Source organism: Schistocerca gregaria, chromosome X, assembly GCF_023897955.1.
Source record: "Schistocerca gregaria isolate iqSchGreg1 chromosome X, iqSchGreg1.2, whole genome shotgun sequence".
Taxonomy (NCBI): Eukaryota; Metazoa; Arthropoda; class Insecta; order Orthoptera; family Acrididae; genus Schistocerca; species Schistocerca gregaria.
In genome coordinates this window covers 859,593,806-859,621,650 of record NC_064931.1, presented here as the reverse complement: position 1 = coordinate 859,621,650, position 27,845 = coordinate 859,593,806, and the positions used below count along the sequence as shown (strand labels likewise).

Genomic DNA, 27,845 nt, shown 5'->3' with positions numbered 1-27,845 from the left:
AAATTCTGCACGATTATCAGCAGTCGGCCGAGACGAACAGACGCAGAGCCGCACGCCTGGTCCTGATGGCAGAGCGGCAGTCGGCACTCCACCACAGCACAGGTGGCCTCTTCCGAGGGCCCATGGACTGTGGAATGGATGCTGCAGCAGTGTGGTGGACTGTTTCGGTAATATGATCCACCCACACATCAACAGTCGCACAGTGTTCGAATTGGGCCAACTGGCTATAAAGTGTCCAGTCAGCTCCACTGGGCACCCATCGTGGTGGTCTCCTTTCGGGGCCCACGCCATCTGGCAGGTGAATCCAGATGGGGAAATGATCACTGCCATGCAAGTCAGCGACCACTTCCCAGTGAGCACTGGCGGCAAGAGCTGGAGAGCAAAGCAAGAGATCAATGGCAGAGAACGACCCAGTCGCTGTGCAGAAATGAGTACTCTGTCCTCCATTGAGCAAGTAGGCACAGGATGACAGGAGAAGCCTCTCAATTGCTCTACCCCTGGGGCAGGTAATTGCAGAGCCCCAAAGCACATTGTGGGCATTAAAATCACCACAAATAATGAATGGTTGGGGGAGCTGTGTAAGAAGGTCGGTGAGGGCCACTTCATCAAGTGCCTCATGTGGGGGCAAGTAAAGTGAACAGACAGTCAGTGGATGACGTACTTGCACAGACACAGCAACAGCCTGTAAGGTCGTCATAAGCGAGAGAGGCAAGGAGTGGTAGTCCGTCCTGACGAAAATACCTACACCTCCTCTAGCTCTCTCTCCATGCAGGTCGTCCTTTTTGTGGAGTGTATAGCCTCGCAGCTCAGGGGAGTATGAGGGATGGAAATAAGTCTCCTGGAGATAGAGACACAGTGGTCTACCCTGAGAGAGTAGATGAAGTTTCTCCACATGCGTCCGGAACCCTTGCGAGTTCCACTGAAGTATGGGAGCCAACTATGTTGGGGGTAGCACCTTCATCCTGTCTCTCAGACGGGGCGGGGAGACCGCAGCAGGTGGAGGGGCAGGTGTGGAATGAGCTGATTGCCCCACACATACGTCGTATTCCATTAATTCTGGTGAAGAGTCAGATGAAGCCTCACGTAAAACAACAGCCGCATGGTCAGACGGTTTACCACGTGATTTGACCCGGTGTTGCTGCGGTACAGGAGCTTTCTGTGGTTTGGTGGGCTTTGGGGGAGCTGATGTGGGAGTGGTTATTGGCGCACTAGGCTTGGGAACAGCATCAGCTGTTGGAGGCGACAGGGGCTGGCCCAAGTTCGCCACTATACCCTTGTCTGCTGTTCGAGTAGGGGCTACGGCTCTGAAACACTGGCTGTGTTGCAAGTGCACTGACAGCTGCAGATGTTAGTGCCAACACTCACCACCTCGGTCTGCGTTGAGGCATCGACTTTTGGAGTAGGCTTCTGAACCAGGGATGCGAAAGATGTAGCAAATGTGGGAGGTTGCATTGACTTATAGATCTTCTTGGCCTCACCATAGGGGATTTGCTTGGTTGTTTTGATTTTCTGGACTTTGCGTTCCTCTAAAAATATTCAGCAGTCCCTACTCCAAACAGGGTGGTTCCCAGAGCAATTAATACATTTAGCCGGAGACGAGCAACCAACTCCTTCATGAGCAGCCTTACCACAGTTGCCACAAGTCACTTCGCCTTTACATCCTAAGGTGGTATGCCCAAAACGCTGGCATTTAAAACAGCGCATTGGGGTCGGGAAATAAGGCCTCACACTAAGGTGAAGGAAGCCAGCTTTAACATGTTCAGGAAGTTTTGTGCTACTGAAGGTCAGAATAAAGGAGTCGGATTTAACAAGATTGCCATCAACCCTCTTCATGATGTGTTGGACATCAACGATACCTTCCGGAGCCCACTCACGTTGCAGTTCGTCCTTGGGAATGTCTACTAGATCCCGGCATGTCACAACACCTTTGCTGTAGTTCAAGGTGCTGTGCAATTCAGTGTCTACGGCATACTCTCCAAGACATTTAGCAGATTGGAGGTTAGTTGCTTGCTGGGAAGTGTAAGTTTCCACTAGCAAGGTCTCATTACGTAAGCGCTTCACCGATTTCAAGGAGCCACAGATGCCCTCCAATCCCTTTTGTATATAGAAGGGATATACCTTCTCAAAACTACCCTCCTTCCGTTTCACAATGAGAAACACATTCTGAGCACCAGAATGCATCCTGTTACTAAAGACTTCACTTGTCAAAGATGTGCTGCAGTCAGGGGGACTGACTGCACGAGCCCTCTTCAGACACTGGGTGTCAGAACCTTCCAGCGGCCCACCCTTTCGGCTGGAAGGAGGAAAAGAGGATTTTGAAGGATCCATCTCGGTCCCACGAGCAGCTAGGGAACTAGAAGTCCACCTAGACAGAGCCCTACGTGCCTAGGTAAGCCTTATACAACTGAGGCAGGTTCCCCAGAGGTTGCCGCTAATGACTGTTCCACCTCAACAGCCATGCATCTCATCGGCGCGCAGCACACCTTGAGATTGAGGGGTTGTTTATAGAGGTTTATTCCATCCTTGCGATCCGGGCGGCCAAGCCAAGATCCCCACTCCCTGAGACACACAACATTCCACCGCCACGCCGCACGGTGGTCATTTAAGCATGCCCAGAGCTTACGGTGACAGGGGACTGGCAGCACTTACCAGTCCTCAGCTCAGGAACCCCAGGGTCGCCAAGCCCGTACCCAGCAAATGAATGCTGAGCCCCTGGGGGCAATTGGGGAAACAGACGGGGCTAGCACAGGTGTTGTAGCAGCAGCGTAGGAAGATGTCATTCTCACAGGATGGAGTCGGTCGTATTTCCTTTTGGCCTCAGTATATGTCAGTCGGTCCAGGGTCTTGTATTCCATGATTTTACGCTCGTACTGGAAAATTCGGCAGTCTGGCGAGCAAGGTGAATGGTGCTCCCTGCAGTTGACACAGATGGAAGGCAGGGCACATGGAGTATTGGGATGTGATGGGCGTCCGCAATCTGGACATGTGAGGCTGGAAGTGCAGAGAGAAGACATATGGCCGAACTTCCAGCACTTAAAGCACCGCATCGGGGGAGGGATATAGGGCTTAACGTCACATCAGTAGACCATCACCTTGGCCTTTTCCGGTAATATATCCCCTTCGAAGGCCAAGATGAAGGCACCGGTAGCAATCTGATTTTCCTTTGAACCCGATGAACACGCCGGACGAAATGTACACCTCGGCGCTCTAAATTGGCGCGCAGCTCTTCATCAGACTGCAAAAGAAGATCCCTATGATAAGTAACTCCCTGGACCATATTTAAACTCTTATGGGGTGTGATCGTAACGGCAACATCCCCCAACTTGTCACAAGCGAGTAACTGTCGTGACTGGGCAGAGGATGCCGTTTGTATCAGGACTAACCCAGAGCGCATTTTTGACAAGCCCTCCACCTCCGCAAAATTGTCCTCTAAATGCTCGACGAAGAACTGAGGTTTTGTGGAGAGAAAAGACTCCCCATCACCCCTCATACAAACTAAGAAGCAGGGCGAATAACTGCTATTTCCATCCTGAGACTTACGTTCCTCCCACGGTGAGGCCAGGGAGGGGAACGTTTTCAGATTGTACTTCTGAGCGTTAAACTGAACTCGAAAACGCTTAGAGACTGCTGGCGGTTGGCCACCAGCGAGAGACAATGTACCACGCTTCATTGCGGGTCATCCGCCCTGATGCCACATACTCCGACCAAGGGCCCTCCCCACAGGCGCCACCCAGCCACAGCATGAGCCACCTGGCAGGATGGCCGTTCCGGGAGTCCCGATACCCCAGGAGGATAGGAATCTACTCCTTGGTATACATCGGGAGTTAATGGTGCAGGCATCAGTAGAGCGATCCCTGTGTTGTCAGGGGGGTACAACCAACAGGGTACATGGCGGCCCCAACACAACAGACTGGCTAACGAGCTGGATGTTGGGTAACATGTGGTCCATGGTCGCTGTCGGTGCAGAAAGAGGCAATGCACAGTGCAAGGTGTAATCTGCACGTAGTAACAGAGTCACGCCCAAGAGATCAAGAGCAGACAGGATGGCAATTCAACATTGTATAAGCTGGCGAAAGGTCTGATTGCAAGATGGACACAATGCAACAAGTAAGGCACCCTTCCCCAATCGGCTCTCTCTTCGGAAAAGATGGAGGTCAAACCCAACAGGGGACCATCAAATAAGGCCAAAAAGTTTGAGACTCCTAGTCGCCTCTTACGACAGGCAGGAATACCGCGGGCCTATTCTAACCCCCGAACCCGCAAGGGGGTGACTAAAACGGAGACACGACAATAAAACATGGCGCACTGTCAATGCATGACCACAAGGGCACTGCGGGTCTGGGTCACCGGAGAGCAGGTAGTGGTGGCTAAACTGGCAATGCCCAATCTGCAACCTCGTCAGAAGGACCTCTTCTCACCAAGATGGTCGGGAGGACGTTGTCCAAGCAGTTTGGAACAGTTTTACGGCCCGGACCTTGTTTCCTTGAAGTGATGACCAAGTATCCCACCACAATGACACAAGCCTCTTACAAACAACCCCACTAATGTCAGATGACAGGACACAATGGGAGGCTGGCCAAGGCAGGAGGACTGCAGCCTTGGCTGCAGCATCAGCAACCTCATTCTCAGCCACTACTACATGGCCGGGGACCCTCAGAAAGCTGACAGGAGAGCCATCATCAGCAAAAGAATGGAGGGACTGCTGGATCCGTTGCACCAAGGGATGGACCGGATATGGAGCTCCAAGGCTCTGAAGAGCACTGAGTGAATCAGAGCAGAGTACATACGATGAATGGCGGTGGCAGCGGGCATACTGAACGGCCTGATGGAGAGCAAAAAGCTCGGCCGTAAAGTTGGAACACTGGTCGAGGAGCCGGTATTTAAAGGTGACGGCCCTGACGACAAAGGCAAAGCCGACACCAACGTCAGTTTTGGAGCCATCAGTGTAAATAAAGGTGTGACTGGCAAGTCGCGCACGAAGTTCGACAAACCGTGAGCAATACACTGCAGCCCAAGTACCCTCCTTCGGGAGCGAGCAGAGGTCGCAAGACGTAACCCCCGATGGTGGATGGAGTTGAGACAGCGTAAGAGGGATGGCCGAGCAGACGAGGCTCCCATAATCCAGCTTTGATCGGACTATGGGCCGATACAAGCGAAGAAAGACAGTGCGATCCACTCCCCAAGATAAACCACTAAGAACTCTGAGGACATTAAGGGAACGTGTACAACGGGCAGCCAAATAAGAGAGGTGCGGAGACCAACAAAGTTTCCTGTCCAGTGTGAGCCCTAGAAACTTAGTTGTTTCCACAAATGGGAGAACAACGGGACCGAGATGTAATGACGGCAGAAGGAATGCTTTTTATCGCCGTAAGTTGATGCAAACCGTCTTCTCTTCAGAGAACCGGAAGCCATTAGCCACACTCCATGAGTATAGGCTGTCAAGACAACGCTGAAAACAGCGCTCCAGGAAGCATGTTCTCTGAGCACTGCATTAGATTGCGAAGTCATTGACAAAAAGAGAGCCTGAGACATTAGGTGGAATGCAATCCATAATTGGATTGATCGCTATGGCAAAAAGGGCTATGCTCAAGACGGAGCCTTGAGGCACTCCGTTCTCCTGGAGGAAGACATCGAACAATATGGAACCCACACGTACCCTAAACTTTTGATCTGTTAAAAAGGAATCAATAATAAAGGGGCAGGCAACTGCGTAGACCCCCACCTGTGCATAGTGCGGAGGATACCTCCTCTCCAACAGGTATCATAAGCCTTCTCCAAATCGAAGAACATGGCTACCGTTTGGTGCTTTTCGCAAAAAGTTGGTCATGATGAATGTCGACAAGGTCACAAGGTGGTCAACAGCGCAGCGGCGGCGGCGAAAGCCGCATTGAACATTGGTAAGTAGCCGTCGAGATTCAAGAATCCAAACTAACCGAGTGTTAACCATGCGATCCATCACCTTACAGACACAGCTTCTAAGAGAAATGGGGCGGTAACTAGAAGGAAGGTGTCTATCCTTCCCGGGTTTGGGTATAGGAGCAACGACGGTGTCACGCCAACGCATGAGGACTTCATCTTCGGTCCAGATGCGATTGTAGGTACGAAGAAGAAAGCTTTTGCCTGCCGGAGAAAAGTGTGTCAGCATATGAACGTGAATGGCATCTGACCCCGGAGCAGAGGACCACATAGTAAAGGAGGCATTATAATTTTCCAGATTCAACGAGCGGAAGGAAGGTCGCCGAGCCTCTTCTGCCTCTTTACTGGGAAGGAAGGCAGGGTGGTAATGGGCGGAGCTTGAAACCTCCGCCAAAAAGCTGCCGAAGGCATTGGAGACATCCACAGGATCAACAAGTACCTCATTACCTGAAGTCAGGACAGGTACCGAGGAGTGGGCCTTAATGCCCGACAGATGGCGCAGGCCACCCCAGATGACAGAAGAGGGAGTAAAACTGTTAAAGGAGCTGGTGAAAGAGGCCCAACAAGCTTTCTTGCTGTATTTGATGACTCTACGGCATTGCGCTCGGAGTCGTTTGTATCCAATACAATTCGCCAACGTAGGATGGCGGCTAAAGGTGCGTAAAGCACGTAGTCTAGCACAGATAGCGTCTCTCCAAGCCTCATTTCACCAGGGTACGGAAACACGACATGAAGAAGAGGTAGTACGAGGAATGGAACGTCGGCAGCATTGATGATAACAGCTGGGAGGTATTCGACCTGACTGTCACAACTGAGAAAATCTTGGTCCGGAAAGGTCGCCAGGGAGGAGTAAAGTCCCCAGTCAGCTTTCGGTATGTTCCAGCTCGAAGGATGTGGGGATGGGGTGTGGTGCAGGAGACAAATGACACAGGCGAAATGGTCGCTCGAATAGGTGTCGAGAAAGGACATACCACTCGAACCGACGGGCAAGAGTGGTAGAACAGATCGAGAGGTCCAAGTGGGAGTAGGTATGAGTAGAGTCCGAGAGGAAACTCGGGGTGCCAGTATTGAGGCAGATAAGATTGAGATGGTTGAAGACATCCACCAAGAGAGAGCCTCTCTGACAGGATGCAGGAAAGCCCCAAAGGGGATGATGGGCATTGAAGTTGCCAAACAATAAAAATGGCGGAGGAAGCTGAACCATCAGGTTCATCGTGTCAGCCTGACTAACTGCGGATGACGGAGTGTAGACAGTACAAACAGAAAAAGTAAAGGCAGAAAGAGTAATACGGATAGCTATTGCTTGGTGTGGGGTGGTCAATGGGATGGGATGGTAATAGACATCGTCCCAAACGAGCAACATGACCCCACCATGAGCTGGAATACCGTCCACAGGGGTGAGGTCAGACCGCTCCGAGGTATAGTGGGTAAAAGCAGTACGGTCAGTTGGGCACAACTTGGTTTCCTGGAGACCAAGGACAAGCGGACAGTGCAGGCGGAGGAGCAGTGTTCATTCCACCCGATTAGATCCAATGCCTCGTATGTTCCAATGTAACAAAGCCATCGCTAGTCAGAAAAAAGGGGGAACGAAACAGGTGAAGAGCTGGTCACCTCGACAGCCGCGGAGGGCCAGGTTTCGAGGGAACAACACCACGACCGGCGGGAGGCAGATCCTGTTCCATTGAAACGTTGCCAGCTGCGGCCGCATTCCTGGGTTGCGTAGAAGGGGCAGCATTATTCGCCAACGACAGGCCAGCTGAGCGCCTGGCAGCAAAGCGTTCTGGCGAAACTGAGGACGGCCGGGAGCAGCGACTCACGGATGGTGCGTCAGACGAAACGCGCCGGGGTGGAAGTCCGATGAGGCGGCACGGGGATGGTGGGCTGGACCCGAAGTAGGTCCTCACACGCGGGGTCCGTTTTGGTACGCCGGACCTCTGAAGCCGGGGTCCAGAACGTTTCCCCGATGGACGCCTGAGAAGAGGATCACTTCTCAGGCGGCGGAGGGGGGGCAGGAGGAAGGGTGGCCCCTGGGGCAGAGGGGGCAGGGGCCGCGAGGGAGGAGGATTTGGAAGGGAGGGATTTGGGAGGCAGAGGCATAGACAACAGATGGGGTGAGGAGGTGGAGGGGGGACAGGATAGGGGTGAGGATACTGTGGAAGGAGTGGACACGACTGAGGCAAACGAAGTTGTCAACGTCACAGGATGGAGGTGGTCATACTTCTTCCTCGCCTCAGAATAAGAGAGACGGTCCAAAGTTTTTAATTTTTGAATCTTCTTCTCCTTCTGATACGCGGGGCAGTCTAAAGATCGAGGCGAGTGGAGGCCAGGACAATTGACGCATCGAGGTGGTGGGGTGCATGTATGTTCCTCACGAAGAGGACGTCCACAATCGCCACAAAGGGGCTCGGGCTCAGCCTCACACCGTGGCGACATATGCCTGAAGCACAAACACCGAAAGCAGCGCATACGAGGCGGGACGTAAGGTCGCATGTCGCACTGGTAGCACATCACCTTTACCTTCTCCGGGAGAACATCCCTCTCGAAGGCGAGGATAAAGGCCCCGGTGTCGATGCGACGGTCTTTGGGGCCGCGCTGGACTCGCAGGACAAAATGCACGCCTCAGCACTCCAGGTTGGCCCTGAGCTCCTCATCAGATTGCAGCAGGAGGTCCCAATGAAAAATAACCCCCTGCGTCCTATTCAGTGCCAGATGCGGGACAATGGACACTGGGATGTCCCCTAGTCGGTCGCACGCCTGTGTGGCGGAGGTGGTCTTTATAAGAATGGACCCCGAACGAATTTTACTGAGAGCCTCGATTTCCCCGAGGATGTTCTCGAAGTGCTGGACAAAGAACATGGGCTTTGAGGTGGCGAACGTACCCCCCCCCCCCCCCCAATCGGTCCAAGAACAGAGTAAATAGCGGGGGAAGTACTTCGCTGGAAGCCGGCGGGCCTGCCCTTCCTCCCAGTGAGTGGCCAAGGGGGAAAGGGCAGGAGAACCAGAACCAGAGACAGTACCATTCTTTTGATAAGACTCTGCCGCAGATCGACCTGATACATGTTGATGTTTCATCTGCGAAACGTCCGCCCCGATACCACCCACTCCGACCAGGGGCTCTCCCCACGGGCGCCACCCAGCCTCAGCAAGGGCCACCTGGCAGGATGACCGTTGCCGGGAGTCCTGATGCCCCAAGGAGACGGGCATCTACTCCTTGGCCAACTTGGGGAGGGTGCAGCTCAGGTATCGGCAGTACAATCCCTATGTTGTCAGGGGGCTACAGCCTAGAGGGTACATGATGACCCCACTACAACGGGCTGGCTACCATGCCGGATTTCAGGTGCCATGGGTAGTCCATCATGATCGTAGATACAGATGGCGACGCACTATAGGCGTAACTTGTGCAACCCATCAGGTGTTTAGGCCCAATTTGAGGAATAGTGGGTGCGGTTACAACGCCATTACAATCCTGAGTGCCAAGGTCTTAGTGCACTGAGGACCAGTGATACACCACATAAGGGGTCCTTCCCCTAAAGGCTCCTACTTCTGTAGAATTTTGAAAAATGGAGGTCAAACCCCAAGGGGGACCATCGCATGGAAGGCCGAAACGGTTGAAACTCCTTTTAGTCGCCTCTTTCAACAGGCAGGAATACCTCGGGCCTATTCTTACCCCGGACCCGCAGAGGGGCATATGTGAATAGAATGGGAAGAAGCCAGAATAACTGGTACAATGTGACATACGCTCTGCCATGCAATTCACAGTGGTTTGAAGATTATACATGTAGATGTTGCTCTGTACTGGGGACACACACACACACACACACACACACACACACACACGCACACACACACACGCACACACACACACGCACACGCGCGCGCGCGCGCGCGCGTGTTGTGTAGAATGAGGGAGCAGTATTACATACACTCACATTTTGGAAACATTACTAATGCAGTTCACCCTACGAATGTTATCGATTTTAAAGTTAGTTTCCTAAGTGCATATTAATGAGTAACATTCATTTTCCCCAATATGAGGAGACCTGCATTTTAAGAGATTGACCTTTCAACCACAACCCAGTTTTGAGTGGCAATCTTTAGTCAGAAATTGACAAGCACAAACCAACTCACTGAACTTGCACCCCCCCCCCCCCTCCCCTGACTTTTTACTGGTGGTGGTGGTTGTTGTTGGGATGTTTAAGGGGGACTAAACAGCTAAGGTCATCAGTCCCCCATTCCAAAAACAGGCGAGACGAAAATTTACGGAGCAGGTAAAACCCCAAGGGGGGAGGAGATGCCCCTCCCCCCAGTCACTGAAAGAACACCAATGTGGCAGCGAACGCTAGAGACAAGAAGAGTACAGACGAACACCAGACAGAAAGAAACGGAAGAAAAGAAGAGGGCCGGAAACTGGTTGACTGACCATGAGAACAAAAAAGGGAAAGAGTCAACCATCTGGTTCTCTGACTGAAGAATTACATGAAATAAGTTTTTTTTTTAGGAAGAAGAAGACAAAACATTTTAAAAATAAATAAAATGTCTTACATGTGAACTAGCAGTTATGAAAACAAATTCTCCGACCAAATGACACATCCTATAGACAACAGTGTCAAATTCACAACAGGGTATAATAGTTGCATCCTACAGAAAATGAAACTAGTGCCCCCTCCACCCACAGGAAAGCAATTTAGTCTGTTTTGGGTCTGCTCTCTCCCCATTTTTCCTACATCTTTCCTTACTTGTATAAGATTTTCTTTTTTGAATTAGTTTTTACTCTCTCTCTCATTTCTATCATCAGTACAGCCCCACATTGTTCTCTGCAAATTTCTCAGTGCCACATTGTCCTCTGTCATAGGGTGTAAAAAAATTTCCGCTACCAGTCACAATAAAAGGTTATTTATTTGTCACACAACCAGTTTCGGGCTTGCACCTATCCTCGGGTGTTTGTACATTCATGTACATGTCTATATTGCTGGAGACCACTGTATAAATACAAAAAAAAAAAAATTATTTGCTGGTGACTAAACAGATACAAGTGGGAGAATTTTAAGTGGCAAGGCAGCATTTGTCGAAAATATATCTGTACTTACAGAAAGATGAAGCATGATTATTGTAGTTACGCTGTGGTGACAGTTTTTCCACTTAGATGCACACTTATTACCATTTTCATGTCCATATTTCAGTTTTACAAAGTTTAGCTGCATAATTCACTATTAAGATGTGCACTTGTGAAATACACTGTGTTACATACAAACATGTGGGCTATGGTTTAAGGACACAGACATAGCAGGTGTAAAGATGTTGCTCATACAGAAACATCTAGGTTATGGTCAATGAACTTAGCCACAGGAAGTGCAAGGGTGTTGCACATATAGAAACTTAAGTGGCTATTGTAGACTGCAAAGTTTTTCAATACACATTATGAAATTTTTTGATCCACATTTTTGTCAGTGGAGAACTTAGATCTAGGAAGTACAATGGCATTACACACATGAAATTTTGAAAGCTATTACAAAGTATACAATGACAGTTACAGCTTGTGTTTGCAATATGATTTTTACAAATTACGATAATGACACTAACTGTTGTATGACTGCTACATTGAATTTCCATAGAATATTATTTTGTTATTACATCAGAGGATAATTAGTTTTTGCTTTTGAATATTTCATGAAATATGTGAAGATAAGATTTGTTTGCAAGCTCTACTTGTTCATTGAGAATAAGGTCTGGTGAGTTAAGAGCTGTGGGTATAACTCACCAGACCTTTCTCTCAACAAACAAGTGGAGCTTGCAAAAACAAAAAATGGCTCCGAGCACTATGGGACTTCACATCTGTGGTCATCAGTCCCCTAGAACTTAGAACTACTTAAACCTAACTAACCTAAAGACATCACACACATCCATGCCCGAAGCAAGATTCGAACCTGCTACCGTAGCAGTCCCGGACTGAGCGCCTAGAACCGCGAGACCACCACAGTCGGCTTTCATAATGTGGATCAAAAAATTTCATAATGTATATCAAAAAACTTTGCAGTCTATAATAGCTTTTTAAGTTTCTATATGTGCAACACACTTGCACTTCCTGTGGCTAAGTTCTCTGACCATAACCCAGACCATAGCCCACATGTTCGTATGTAAACACAGTGTATTTCACAAGTGCACATCTTAATAGTGAAATATGCAGCTAAACTTTATAAAACTGAAATATGGACATGAAAATAATGATAAGTGTGCAACTAAGTGGAAAAACTGTCACCACAGTATAACTATAATAATGATGCTTCATCTTTCTGTAAGTACAGATATATTTTCGACAAATGCTGCCTTGCCACTTACAATTGTCCCACTTTTGTGTGTTTAGTCACCAGCAATTTTTTTTATTTATACAGTGACCTCCAGCAATATAAACATGAACATGAAAGTATAAACACCTGAGGATGAGCACAAGCCTGAAACCAATCATGTGGCAAATAAACAACCTTTTATTGTGACTGGTAGCGGAAATTTTTCTACACCCTATAAAGGAACAGCCAGAGAGTTCAACAGCATCCACTATGGATAAAATTCATCCTCCTCCATTTAAGGCCTCAACACACTTAAATCATTCAGTTGCAACACCAGAAAAGAAACTAGGTAATTCAACAAACTTCTGTTGATACAAAGTAATATTAGATGGAAAATGCTTACCTCGAGTTGAAAACACTCTCTCTTGGAACTGTACTCCAGTAAACATTTGGGTGGGGACACGATATGCACACAAATTTTTCAACAATATTAGGGTATTGGTGTGCAAGGTACCAACATAATAATGCACCAAGGTCATGAGCAACAACTGTACAGCTTGAGGTTCCAAGAGCTGTTATCAGTTCCTTCAGCTCTGCCAGTAATGTGTCAACACGGTAGCTCCTCCTCCAGGCTGGCTTATCTGAGTCACCAAATCCCTTAAGATCCAGAGCAACAACCCTGCACAAAAAAAAGCAAATCATACATAACAATTTTTTTTTTGTATAAAAATGTTGATGAGTACGTACACAAGAGTAAGAACAGTGCTGCCAACTAACAAAGAAAGAAATTAGTCAACTCTCTTACCCAACAACATTTTTCCAAGCTTAAGAAAATTACTACAACAGTATGAACTAGACATAAAAAAAAATTTAAAAACTCTACATCCGCAATTGCTTTATTAGTTTCCTATAATATCAGACACTGTACTCTGGGCATTGAAAGATGGTTTCACTTGCGGCAACTGTGTCGTGCTGGGGGTGATGGTGGTGATATCTAGGTCATTTGGCATCAGGGCCTTCGATGTACTCACTGAACTGTAAAGAGGCCGACGCGCACGCGCACACACCATGCACACTTGTTTTTTCAGCTCACTCAATTCACCTTACTCGTATGTCACCTGGTGGCCAGCAGAAAATGTGCTTGTGCTGCTGTCTTGGGAGGAATAGGAGGTCCTATTGCTGATAGATCAGAAGACCACTAATAGAATATGAACAAATGAGAAAGTTCTTCCTTCACTCACAGCTCCTCTGCTTCATTGTCTTCACAACAGCTTAGGTTTCTCATGGGAAAAGCCTGAAGACAAGACTGAGAAAACCTTTGTGGAGCTGAGGGAGTCTATTTCAAAATTTTTGTGCTCCTCTAAAATACAGGGTGAGTCAAAAAGAATACCACAACTTTAGGAATTTAAAACTCTGCAACGACAAAAGGCAGAACTAAGCACTATCTGTTGGCGAATTAAGGGAGCTAAAAAGTTTCATTTAGCTGTACATTTGTTCGCTTGAGGCGCTGTTGACTAGGCGTCAGCGTCAGTTGATGCTAAGATGGCGACCGCTCAACAGAAAGCTTTTTGTGTTATTGAGTACGGCAGAAGTGAATCGACGACAGTTGTTCTGCGTGCATTTCGAAAGAAGTATGGTGTTAAACCTCCTGATAGGTGGTGTATTAAACATTGGTATAAACAGTTTACAGAGAATGGGTGTTTGTGCAAAGGGAAAAGTTCTGGACAGAGAGTGTGGAACGAGTTGGAGTATCGGGTTGATATTGCTCGAGTGTCTGGAGGGGGCCATATTGAACAGCTCTGAACTTGTTTTTGAGTGAAAAAAAAACCTTTTTAAATACTCTTTGTAATGATGTATAACAGAAGGTTATATTATGTTTCTTTCATTAAATACACATTTTTAAAGTTGTGGTATTCTTTTTGAATCACCCTGTACTATAAACCAAATACCTGAGAAAATATATTTGGACTGCTCACTTTTCTGAAATTCATTAAATCTCAAACAATTCTGGGACTCTTGAGAAGTCCAAGGCATTATTTACTTCAACATTCACTCTCATTTCTGAAAAATCAGTTCTTTGAACAAACCCTATAACAACTAATTGCTTGAACACAGTTAATGAAAGTCTTACCATGACTACACTATCAACAGAATGAAATGAAGGTGCCTGTCATACGTTGCATAATTTGTATGCTTCCCGCATCATGAGGAGTTGCTGCCTTACTCAAGTTCCAGTTTGCCAGCCTCTGCCTAATGTTTGGAGTGGGCCTTGTACTAAATGCACCTTGGTCTGTGTGATTTAGTCACAGTGGATTTCATCCAGTTCCTCCAGATCTCATGGTCCAACAGTCATACAATGGGCATCCAAAATCATCTATGTACCATACAGCTATATAAAATTGGAACAGGCAAGTTCAATCTGTTCCCATATACCAGTAACAATGCACTTTTAACAAATGAAGCACTGTGTGGAATGGAGTTTTCAGGCACTTCATGCACGAAAACCACAATCTTCTGATCAAATTAAAAAAACCATTGCATTTTTAAAATGGCGCCTTCAGTACAGGCATTGACACATTAAAATCATGAATGTAACAGTGAAAAGAAAAACAATTTTTCTGTTGAAAAACTTTGAACCAAGCTTTAGTGCTTACTCTTCTAGCCTTCTAACTGTTGACTTGTTGCCAGGCTAAGAATGTGAACTGAAAATTCTAAAGTAATAAATGAACAAAGACCACTGAAGGGTGTCTTTGCTATGGGTATAACATTACCTACAGCTGTTAAGAAAAGGTCGTTCTGAGAAAGCTACTACAACTGCCTCTTATAAAACAACATTCTGACAGGTCATCACCAGATCATCTAAAACAATGAAAGGAGAGAAAAAACCACAAAACATGAACATGTGCCAAAGAAGATTCTCGTGTGGACTTGTTTGTGGATATTGTGACTAAGTAGTACCACAGATCAACAACAAATAAAAGGAAGAGGGGAAAAGTATTATCTGGGTTCTGAGAACCAGGCCCAGAATCAGTTGACTGTCTGACCATCACGTAAAGCAGGTAGTGGAAGAAAAACTACAATAGTTACTAGGACAAGTTTGGTACTTCAATTTTCTGAGGAGGATGGAAACAGGATCTTCCTCCCAGAAGTCAGGAATCTGTCCTGTTTCCCATAAACATTAACAGGTTGATGGACTTTTCTAGTTTTCTCACTGAGGTGCCCACAACACATACTGGTTTTTGTCATAGCCTGGTGCAGTATTGGGCTCACAAATTAGGGTGAATTCAGCTTTCCTATGGTGAAAGGCAGTTGTAAATTGCATTGTTGGTGGAACTGGGGTTCCAAAAGCTCCTTTCAACAATCACTTGGTAACGATGGAAACCTAATAGCAAAATATTTTGCCACAGTCTGGACCACGCATCCCTTATTTGTCACAAGAGAGAAGTTTGTCATTATAGCATTAACAATGCATCCTTCACCTCTCCACAGAATCCTCCAATATTCATGTTTGTTTAATGGAATGGTTTCCAGTTCTAAAGAACAGTTGTCACAATCTCTACCCATTATGATACATTTTGCCACCACCAACCAAAAAGTGGCAAAGTTTTCATTAGGTGGCCAACATTTGAACCCAATTGTAAAGCAGAAATATTTACTTAAATAGTAGACAAGTTATTCTCTTAGTTAGCTAGAAGACAGATGCTTAAGGAATATAGTCACATGTGTCACTAATACAGTCAAATCCAGCATCAAATTATCCTTATTGTACACATTTTGTAGCTTTCATCTGGGTACTGTTCTATCTGGCATGTGTATCCAAATCAAAAAGTAGTCACGTGGCAGCATATTGACTACTCCACATTGAGTACTTTGTGTAAGAATTTGAAACTGCCCCTACAGGTTGTTAATTACTGACCCCGTAACAGTGCTTAAGTATATACTTCGCCTTTTGTTTGAAAAATGTGTTTCTTAATAGCAAGATATTATCAACAGCTCAATGTCTGGTGCAGACAACTGGAGGACATCATCAGCATATTACACGTAGGGACACGGAAAAAGTATTGATACTTTGGAGTATTGAGTACATTTATATCGATAACGATACTTTTCTACTCGACATTTTGCAATCGATTCTTTCACTCAATGAATACTTCATGGTAGGTAACGAGTACTTTTTAGGGCTCCGACTGTTGGCACTGATGCAGTGCGACTGCCGCGCCACAAAGATTAGGCTAGCAACACTGTTGCAACGCTACTGGCTATTCGAAACGCTAACAAAATACTATGTCCACACGTGGTACTTTGTGTTAGAAATGTTAAATGAACAATTTGGCTTTCTTGAAAATAAAAATTAGTTTGTCAGTTGTCAGCAAGTGGTTTGCATGCACACCTAGGATGGCACCTCTGAAAATTATTACACGCAATTAAACACCAATGAAGTGAAATGAAAAATTTACTTCAAAACCTTAAAATCATTGGGGAATACGTCAAATATGAAGAAACATTTGCAAAAGCATCCCAAAAGCCCAATATCGAGGTAAATTTACTAATATTGTTAGAATATTATACTTTTTAGATTTTTACTTTTTCTGAAACCAGTTCATTTTTATTTAGAAAAAACTAAATCATCGTCTATCAGAGAATAGAGGAAAAAGCCCAAACTGGTTAAAGTATCTCCAAGCACTATGGGACTTAACATCTGAGGTTGTCAGTCCCCTAGAGTTAGAACTACTTAAATCTAACTAACCTCAGGACATCACACACATCCATGCCCAAGGCAGGATTCGAACCTGCGACCGCTGCAGCTGTGCGGATCCGGACTGAAGCGCCTAGAACTGCTCGGCCACAGTGGCCGGCTGAAAAAGCACATGTATGAGGTGTTCTACACTGGAAGTTTTTATTTTTTGTTTCCTACAATAAGGTCTTCAACCCTGTGCAATCATCAGAGAACTAAACGGACGCAGACTGTCTAACAAAAAGAAGCAACTTTCCATCAGAAAAACAGTACAGAGAAAGCTATCATATGTGGATGGAGGGAGAGGGAACTTCTGTTATGCAAATTGTTGCTTTATTTTATTTGTGTGGACAAACGACCATTTGACATTGTTAAAGGTCGTGGATTTCGGAAATTGATGCATCAGGTTTATCCATCTTTTAAAATTGCGAGCGTAGACACTCTTAAAGAAAATCTAGACAGTTTCTACAGCGTTATGCGATCGAAAATTGAACTGAAATTTGAAACCTTTAATAATATCTCAATAACCTGTGATGTATGGACCGAGATAATGACTACCACTAGTTATTTAGGTGTCACTGCCCACTATTCTGATAACAATAAACTTACTTCATGCTGCATTGTTACTGTTTCGCTGGATCAACGGCATACTGGCGACTACATTTCTGAACAGATGCAAGAAATTTGTCGAGGAATGAGTATCAAATCTGAGAAAATCACCGCTATTATTACTGATAATGGTGCAAATATGGTAGCGGTATTGTTTTGCCCATACCATTAATCTTATTGCTGAATCGACTGTCAATCAATGATTTAAATTTATTGTGTAATAAAGTTAGATATGTTAAATATTTCAAGTCAAGCATGATTCAAAGTGATTTATTAAGGCAAGAACAAACTGGAACTACTTTGAAGTTGATCTTAGATGTAAAGACGCATTGGAATTCTGTATATTATATGCTTGAGAGGTATATCGAACTGGCTCCTTTCGTGTATCAAATTTTGATGCTTATTGAGGAAGCACCGCCTACTCCATCGGCCATATAAATGCAAAATATTAAAGATCTGCTTCATGTTTTGAAGTCATTGGAACAAGTTTCTAAAGAAATATCTGGAGAGCAGTATGTGACCATCATTAAAATTATACCGATGATCAACTTTTTAAAAGCACAAATAGACACTTTGAATCTGTCTAGTGACTGGGTGGCAGGAACCCTTAGAAGATTCAGCACAGGTTTGGACAAGTGGTAAGTAGTCATTTAAGAGCCATGTCTTGCTTACTCAATCACAGATTCAAAAACATCCATTTTCAAGACGCCAGAGCTTGTGCCCGAACAATATCTATGATAAGTCGCGACTGGTAGCAACAAATCCTGTCACCACCTACACTAATAGCGAGACGGATAGTGATTTGTCAGCTGACACATCTTATGACTTTTGGAGCCCTCACAAAACGCTGGCCTAGGAGGAGGAGGAGGAGGAGGAGGAGGAGAAGGAGGAGGAGGAGGAGGGGGGGAGAAGAGGTTCAGCCACTTCCTCTTTCATGAACCCACTATCTTCAGTAAATCTGACAGATGAAATGGCGCTATATTTAGCAACATCCGTGTCGCCACTATCCCACTATCTACGAACTCATTTGAACAGTGGAAAGATACAAAATGTGTATTTCCACAATTATATAATGCTGGCTAAAGAATAAATGGCAATCCCAGCTACGTCCGTGCCTTCAGAAAAATTGTTTTAGAAAGCAGACAGTACTATGTCTAAACCGCAAAACAGGCTATCACCAAAACGGTTGGATAAACTATTTTTAAGTGATTGTGCAGAGGAAGAATGGTAGGTTTGAAATATATAATCATAATTTGGATTTCATATTGTGAAATATTTATACTAAATAAATTGTTTGATTACTTGAAATATTGCTTATTATTTTCAATGTTAAAACATTCATAGGGCTTGCAGTGTATCTTCTACGTAGGCACATATTATGCTGTATGGAGCAGACTGTACTGTGTCTTGTGCATTATATTATTGCTTACCAATTTTATGTTAGAACTAGACTGGAAGTTGTGAAGTTCATTTAAATTTCTGAAATCTCAAAATATGGATAGATGTTGAATTTGTATGATATGAAGTACAAATCATACAAAAGAACTTCATAGAGCATTTGAAAACATACCCCAAAGTATTGATACTTTCAATTTTTCTATGATGAAATTTTGTAAACTTTCATATTTTGTTCGAAAAATCTATTGACACCAAAAGCATCAACAACTTGGGGTATCGATACTTTTGTGTCGATACCTTCACGAGTACGATACTTTTTGACCGATACTACTCACAAGTACAGTATCTCTACTTTTCACTCGGTACCGTGTCCCTAATTACATACATTGAAATAAAATGAAGGAGGGACCCATCTTTTCACTTAGGACATTGTGTAGTGGTAGATCTGTGGAATATATAGTAGCCCTACGGTACACATGTACATGCACACCATGATTCCAACATGTTGGCTGGTGGTGAAAGGGAGAGGTGAATAACTGCATGAATCATTAATAAAGCTAGGCAGTTTCCCTTTTATCTCTTAGCCACTCAAGGCCTACTTACTATTAAGGACATTGCCCCTTACTAAAACAGTATCACACTGAAATGTCTCCTGAAGATACAAGAATACGGGTCCTTATGCATCAACAGTATACTCTTCTACCTGTGATCTGAATTGATTTCTGTTATACTATAGAGTGGGAGCCATTTAGTAGTGAAGGATTTTCCTGTCCCTTGCCTTCCAATGTACTGGGGAAACTGCAGCAGTTAGTAGATTATGTGAAGGGCTTGTTGGCTTATCAGTTTCAAAAGCTGTTTTGGGGTCCTCTTCAAAATTGTCAGAAAGAATCAGCTGAGTGCAACTTGACAGGTTTAGTCCAGTTTTCCAACATCTGTCTCTTATCTAAATGGTTATCTTACAGCGATGGTAGAGGCTTATAGGTCTGAGGCAGTCTACTCACCTCTTCAATATTCACCAAACATGGGACTGCTACTAATGTACACTTAACTTTGTTGCACTGCAACTAATTTACCTAGCATGGCTGAATAAAGCACCATTACCAGTAATGCAAGAGCCTCATGGAAGCAGGTCAGACAAGGGCTGGCTAGGTGCTTACAGTAGAAGCAACCAGCTAATACAAGTATTGCTACACGGCATCAAGTACTTAGCACACAGCCTGGCACCACATAGGGGTGACAATAGAAATTTTCAAATATAGCATCAGGCAAACTAAACACGGGGTTTTGTTGGCAGAACACTTAGAAAATTTAACACATCTACTAAAGAGATTGCCTACACTATGCTTGTCCATCCTCTCTTAGTGTACTGCTGTGTGGTAATCGATCATTACCAGATAAGATTAATGAAGTACGTTGAGAAAGTTCAAAGAAGAGCAGCACGTTTTGTATTATAGCAAAATAGGGGAGAGAGCATCACTGGCATGATACAGGATTTGGGATGGACATCGTTAAAACAACGGTGTTCTTTGTTTCAGCAGAATCTTCTCACAAAATTTCGATCACCAACTTTCTCCTCCAAATAAGAAAATATTTTGTTGACACTGACCTACATAGGGAGAAAAATAATCATACTGAGATAAGGGGAATCAAGAGTTTGCACAGAAAGATACTGGTGTTCATTTTTCCACCCACAAGATTGGAATAACAGAATTATTGTTAAGGTGGTTCGATGAACCCTCTGCCAGACACGTAAGTGTGATTTGCAGAGTGTCCATGTAGATTTAGATGTAGCTGTAAATGTCAGTAGTGTGCTGTTTGACACAGTCATATCAACTAAATATCTATGTGTAGCATTGCAAAGCGATATGAAATGGAACATGCATGCAAGGATGGTAGTAGATATGGCCAGTGTTCAGCTTTGGTTTATTGGGTGAATTTTAACAAAGTGTGGTTCATATGTTAAAGATGGTTGCTCATTGCAGAGTAAAAAACCATGGGGCAACCTGGTATGGCCAACATGAACACAGTAGATGATGTTACATTCCCAGCGGGTGAGACAGAGGGAAGAATGTCACGTGGTGCAAGTCTCCTCAATTGTGCAAAGTTTTTTAGACAGGAGATGGCCTCCCAGGAGTCGGTCCAAGAACAATTTGATTTAAAGCTGTAAATCTGCCCCTCGAGGAGATGGGGGGGGGGGGGGGGGGGGGGGGATGGGGGATAGGTTCTGGTGACCTAGTGGGATGGAAGGGGTCTAATGGCAGAGAAGGAAGGGGGAGGGGAATCCACACCGAAGATGTCCCAATTGTTGTCACACTATGGAGAGAAAATTTAGAAATGGAGGGGAACCAAAAATACCAAAAATACCAAAAAGGAAGGATGAAAAAGAAAAGGCATGGGGAACAAAACCACAAGGAATACAGGACACTAGTGGGATAGCCAGATCAACACACACAAGAAGACAGAGAGGGGAAAGAGTGGGCAGCACGGAAGGAGAGAGGACACAGAGGGAGGGTAAGGGCAAGGCAAGGAAATTCAGCCCAGGAAGGATGAATGGGCTGCAACAGCTTGGTGCCCTACAGGCACCATGAACGAACTTGTGAAAGAACTGAGTCCCCTGGGGGGGGGGATCTGTAAAGGAGACCACATATTGAACAGTACTGCGATCCACTCTTTATAACTAATCAGTGTTTGAGATCCCCACCACACAGGGTTAAAGGAAGACATCAAAGCAATGTAGAGGCAGGCTGCTAGATTTGTTACTAGTAGATTCGATCTACATGCAAGTATTATGGAGATGCTTTGTGAATTGAAATGGATATCCCCAAAGGGAAGACTATTTACTTTTGCAAGATACTATTGAGGAAATTTAGAGAATGGCATTTGAAGGTGACTGCAGAATGATTCCACTGCCACTAATAGATTTTTGTGCAAGCACCACAAAGATATGAGAAATTAAAGCTTGTACAGAGGCATATAGACAGCCATCTTTTCCCCTCCCTTTATTTGAGAGTGTAACACAAAATTCATACTCCATGCAGTGGCTTGCAAATGTAGATGTGATTTCATTGTCACAGCAGAAAGGTAGAACCGTCAGGTGGTGAGCATTCTGCTTGCTTAATGTCTGAGTTGCAGCTCTGTTGTAGCTTACATGACCGGAATTTATGCCACAGTGAAATAAGGACAGAACAAACCCATATAAATACAACTCATTTGTAGACAAGTATGCAGTATGACAGCCACCAGATGTGAGGAGGGACCTACACTGGTTTACCAGTCTGGAAGGATGATCTAGCCACACCCCTGGATGCTGCTGCTACTGCTGCTGATTGTGCCCTTCAACCAGAAGGCCACCTTCAGGCTTGCTCAGCTACTGCCGGCTTCCTACCCTTGGTGGTCTACAGTTTGAACCTGGGGCCAAGCAGCCACTCAGCTGCCCTCATTTTGTGTGGGCAAATTCCTTGCTATCCACCTCCACCTCCTCCATGATGCATCTGTAGTCTCACAACAAGTACAAGAGAAAGTGTGCTACCTCCTGGCACCTTAACACAGGTAGCACTGGATAGATGGCGTGCCCGCCAGCTACAAGCAGCACTGTCACTCGAGACAAATGTGATTTTACCATATCTAAAAGGTTGTGTTGGTAGTGTCTGTGCTTATTTTGTGGGTTTGTTGAAGTGTTGAAAGGTAACAGTGCACAGTTGAAGGCTGCAGTGATAAAGTGGTGTTAAGAGTTACAGTTACTCATACTTCAAGAACAACTAAAAAAAAAAATAAAAAATAAAAAAATTTGCCTACGGGTTTCACTACAGCATGCAGATCTGGCTACAAAGTAAAGGTAAACATTTTTTTAGACCTCCAAAAAACAAAGTTTTCCAAATGGGTGAGAGCAATACCTCAAAAAGACAGATCTCACTCAATTGTTTTCTGTGTGATTAACATTTGAGTGAAGAACTTATCACAAGAGTGGGCTTATTTATCATCAGCAATAAACAAGTTAAAATTCCAAGACAAAGATGGTCTCTAAAACTAGGAGCATTCCTCATTTATTTCCCAATGTACTGCAATATCTATCAAAAGTATTACATAACAGAAAATTGCCAGTAAAATACTCAAGAGAGAAGCCACAGCGAAGGAAATTTTGAACAAGAAGTTATCGTGTCTCTCACCGTTTCTTTTTTCAAGGAAAATTTACAGAATGAAACATAACTGGATGCAGCAGTAATTTCATTACAGAGGACATTGAAATATAAGAAATTTTGAAGTTGAATCTTCTGTGAAAGCAGCTCTCCTACAAAAGTTTAAGATGTCTCAGTCAAATCTCCCAGATCATTCTAAACTCAGTAAGAAACTGAAACATAGTAGGGACTATGATAAAGAAATGACAACTGAAAAGCAGTAAGGGAATGTGGTATGTTAACGTGTTCCTTGAGGACAGCATGCTCTTAAAAATTAAGTCTTCCCAAAAATACAGTCATCATTTGAAGCATGAATTGTTGCCACTTCCTTCCAAACCACATTTATGAGCTTAGTGGAAGCAATTAAGAAATATTTTTGGGAAAAACGAGCTGAAAACAAATGATTTTTTATTAAACTAGACTCCAAGAAGCACTATATTTCAATAACACTTTGAACAAACTTCATGGTTTCATCAATTTAGGGGATTATACCCCAGAAGACTAAAAATACACTTGCAAATCATGTTATGGTGTTTATTTTGTTCCTCTACTGTATAACTAGATCCACCCTGTTGCTGTGTATGCTTGTTGCAGTGCAACTCCTGGTGACGTAGTTTCGCCGATATTGATTCAAATAATTATCCAGCTAGAGTACGGCATAATAAGAATTACTGCATTCATTTCTGATGGCAGTCAAACAAATAAAAAAGGTCTGACAATGTCTATCAATTAGTGGCATAAAAATAAAATGACTTTCTCTATATCAAATCCAGTTGAATAAAGCAGAAGAATCTGGGCATTTTCAGACTATTCATACAATAAAATGAGTAAAGAATAAGTTTTGTGATAAATCAGAGGTATTTTTGAATTTTAAGATGATCAACTACAATTTTTATCGAAGAGTTTATGAACAAGACAGTTCCCCAGAATTCACAAGGTTCAGAGTTTGTCACAAGTTAGCTTTCACCCACTTTGATCCATCCTCTTTTCAACGAATTAACGTAAGATTAGCTCTGCAGTTATTCAGTAACTCAATAGCCAACAGAATAAAATTCTTCAGCGAAACTGAAGCATCAGGATTCAAAGGCAGTGAATCAATGGCATCACTCACTAGATGTATGACCAACTTTCCTAAGGCTGTTTTGTACAAAAAGTCAGAAACTTAAATAATGTTAATGACAGGGAAAACCATTCTCACCGAGAGGAGTAACAGTTTTGCTTCCAAAAACACTCTCCAGTCTCTAAGAATAACAATTGGAAGTACATTAGAAATATCTGAATATTGTGGGAAAGAGGTTTCAGATATGTCCTGACAGCAAAATTTAATCAGGATCCACATGAATATCATTTCGGTATTGTAAGTTCTGTAAGTTACAATGATCATCCATTAGTAATAGACTTCCTGAGCTTGTTAGTGTGTTTATATTTCTGTTAAACTTTCATTATCTTCCAGTGGAAACTATGAACACAAGTGAGAATTTTCTTTGACATAATACATAAGCCAGATGCAGACATGGAAGATATAATTTTGAAAAAAAAAAAAAAAACATTGTGTCTCCTGCGTAACTTCAGAGAGGCTCAACCCGACCCGCAACATATGTTATGAAGTGTTGAAAACTCCTCAGCAAACGAATATTTAGTTTATCATCTGGCAGGTTATGTGGTGCATCAAACAAGAATTGTAAAATGCCTGAAGCGTTTGTGCCTTCTAAATGGGAATTTATCTTACATGCTACACTCTTAACTGATATCTATTACAGATTACTGCTCCTCTACAGGGAAGACATTGATCATACCCATCAAAAGGCGCCTTTACTATTCTTATAGGTGGAAAATATTGTCGCAGTAAAACCCTACAAGGACTATTCATGGGGGCTACATTTTCTATGAATGTTTAAATAGTATAGATCACATTAGTGTTGAAATATCAAATTTTGGATGTTGCAAATATCATGTGATGGACATCATTCCTAAGCTTATTCATTATATGAAATGCTAATTTTTCAGTGGCATTAAACAAATTCTGAAGGAGCTGAAGTCTTCAAATACTTCAAAGACTGCCCGGAAATTGTCGAAACTAGCGGAGAACTGATGTCCACTAAGATAAGTGAACTATATCCACGTAATTTTTATTTCATTACATAAATTTCTTGAACGGTTCCATTCATGTCCTGCAATTGCCATGCTAACATGTACTTCCATGGTTCACCAAGTGGAACAGCTGAGATCTTGCAGTGGAATTAGTGAACTAGGAGAGTCAGTACACTTTCCCTTCTGCTTACATGGACGGCATGAGTCTGCAGGCCCCAGCGTTGCCCCCATCATGTGGCTGCCTCTAGCCTTTGTGACTGCTGTCGTGGGTTGCCACCCGCTGCTGGAGTCAGAGTCCTTGTCAAAACATTGCCATCAGCACTTCACCAGTCATGTGACAACAGGGGCAGCGAGTGACAAGCCCCTAAGCTGACCACAGCACCTTCTCACCGACCGTGTACAGCTTAGGCTTTGGGTACATTGTCTTCTCCAAGCTTCATCACAACTATTGTACATTGCTGAGCAATAAATGAATGTTTGAACAATGTTGTTTTCTTGAACATCTAATGACAACTAGGCATCCCTCACCACTCCATTGCTACTCCATCCAAGGTTACGGATTACTAACTTCCTGACCAACAACCCAGTTCCACCACCTAATATAGATGCCAACCGAACCACAGCCTCTGCATCATTATCTGGCATCCTGAAATACAACAGACTCTGCAGTACATGTGTCTTTCTTTGCCAAGATGGTGGCAGAATAACAAGTGTAATTTTAGTGCTTGCCTAGACATTAACACTGAATTTATATTTTATTTTTGTTCTTTTTGTCTGGTTCACATTATTGATATCTTTTGCAATACAGTTGGTGGTTATTTTATTGGAGGGTTAGTATAAACTAACTTTTTTATCTCTCTCTTAAACTGTGCACATCCATGAGTAGTTTAGTTGTAAAGAGTGTACATAAAGTCCGGGAACACTTTCAATTATTTATTGCACAAGAACCAAACATCGTACAGATGTCATACATATTGCATTTTGAAGTGAGACACAGATATTTTTTAAATTTTTTTTTAATATGCAAACCATGAGTGACCCGGCAGATGTCAATACGGTTATTGAATTCTTGCCATACCAATCCCAGCACGGCATCATCAACGGTTGTAGTCACTTCCTGTCTTCTCCCCCGGGGCTCTGCTGCATAGTGTGGTAGAGGCGGTACATACACCATATCTTTAATGTGTCCCCACAAAAAAAGTCACACGGAATGAGATCTGGTGATTGGGGAGCCCATTTCATGAGACAGCTCACTCCGCACCTGAATTCACCATGTTTGAAACTAGCACTGACTATTGGCAAATTACCAAACTACACTGTGGTGGTATACATGAAGAAAAACTTTCAGGGTTTCTCTTCAAAATGACATATGTATGATATCTGTACAATGTTTGGTTTTTGTGTAATAAATAATTGAACGTGTTCCCAGATTTAATGTACGCCATGTACTTTTGCTTTGGAAAACCATATTAGTGTGTCTTTTCTTGTCACCCAAGTGACTATTTGGTATTTTTGACTTTACATTTAGGAAATCTCTCTTCTTGTTATAAGTTTTGGTTAAGTACAACTTCTATCCAACATTTTGTTTACATGCATCCATCTGACATTACTGATCTCTCACTCTTAGTAAACTCAACACATTATTGGAGTTTACATCCTTTAAAAGTAAAATAAAGGAAATGGAACTCAGAATATTTTTTTAGTTTCATATATTACACCTTTTTTTCTCTGCTATACGTCATGAGTGGAAACTGTGGGAGTTGCCATAGGAAAGTAGTGTTATGCATTGTGGGAGCTGTAGAAAATGGTTCACTGGAGTTATATAGTGTGGGAAACTTGGGTGTTGAGTGCCCTTAGTCTTAATGACCTCACCAAAGGTTATCAGCACCGTTACACATATTAAAAGAAACTAATGTGGACAGAATTGCAAAATTTGTCACCACACAGTGAATAGGAAGCACATAAAATTACTAGCATTCACTCACTCCCATCTCATTCCCATTCACTCACACGGTCAGTCATCTTGCCTTAAGACAAGGGAGAAAAAGTGAAATGCGCTCTACATGGGATGAAGAGAGAAGTAAAACAACAGAAGTGCTAAAAGAAAGACACAGGGCAATTTGACTCACTGACCACTCACAAAAAAAAAATAATAATAATAATAATAATAATAATAATAATAATAATAATAATAAATGGACGAGTCAGTCACCCTGTTAACACATTAAGAACATCTGCCCAAAATTTTAGGAAATAAGCTGCACAAACCACAAAACCTTAAAACTCTCACCACATTCATTTGAATGTTACTTTAAACATAGGGCAGATCTATTGGCAAATCTGACATTGCCCTCTGGTCAGACACTAAAATACAGTCTAATAAAATCTGCACGCCACAAGCATTACACATTGGAGGGTCTTCTCACCAAAGCAAGAAGTCGTGTCATAGGGCTGTGGCCTGTGCAGGGGCAAGTAAGGAGGACCTCGCTCTGTCGACATGGCCAGAAGGAGATATTCCACGGCTGTGTTGTGGGCTTTGCTAGATAGAGCTTATTGTCTGTCACTTCCAATCATTCATCCTCCCATCAATGCAAGACACTGTACCTCAACAGTGAGGCTGCAGCATGCAGGGGTTGG

At 43.8% G+C, this 27,845-nt stretch overlaps 1 protein-coding gene across 1 annotated transcript in view; it reads right to left on the bottom strand.

Annotated features, from left to right (window-relative positions):
* Positions 1-27,845, bottom strand: part of LOC126298676 (epoxide hydrolase 4-like) — a 110,953-nt gene that overhangs the window by 40,769 nt on the left and 42,339 nt on the right. Inside the window, exon 3 of the mRNA XM_049990108.1 lies at positions 12,604-12,879. Coding sequence (XP_049846065.1) covers positions 12,604-12,879 — 276 coding nt within the window. The remainder of the gene's footprint in view (positions 1-12,603; positions 12,880-27,845) is intronic.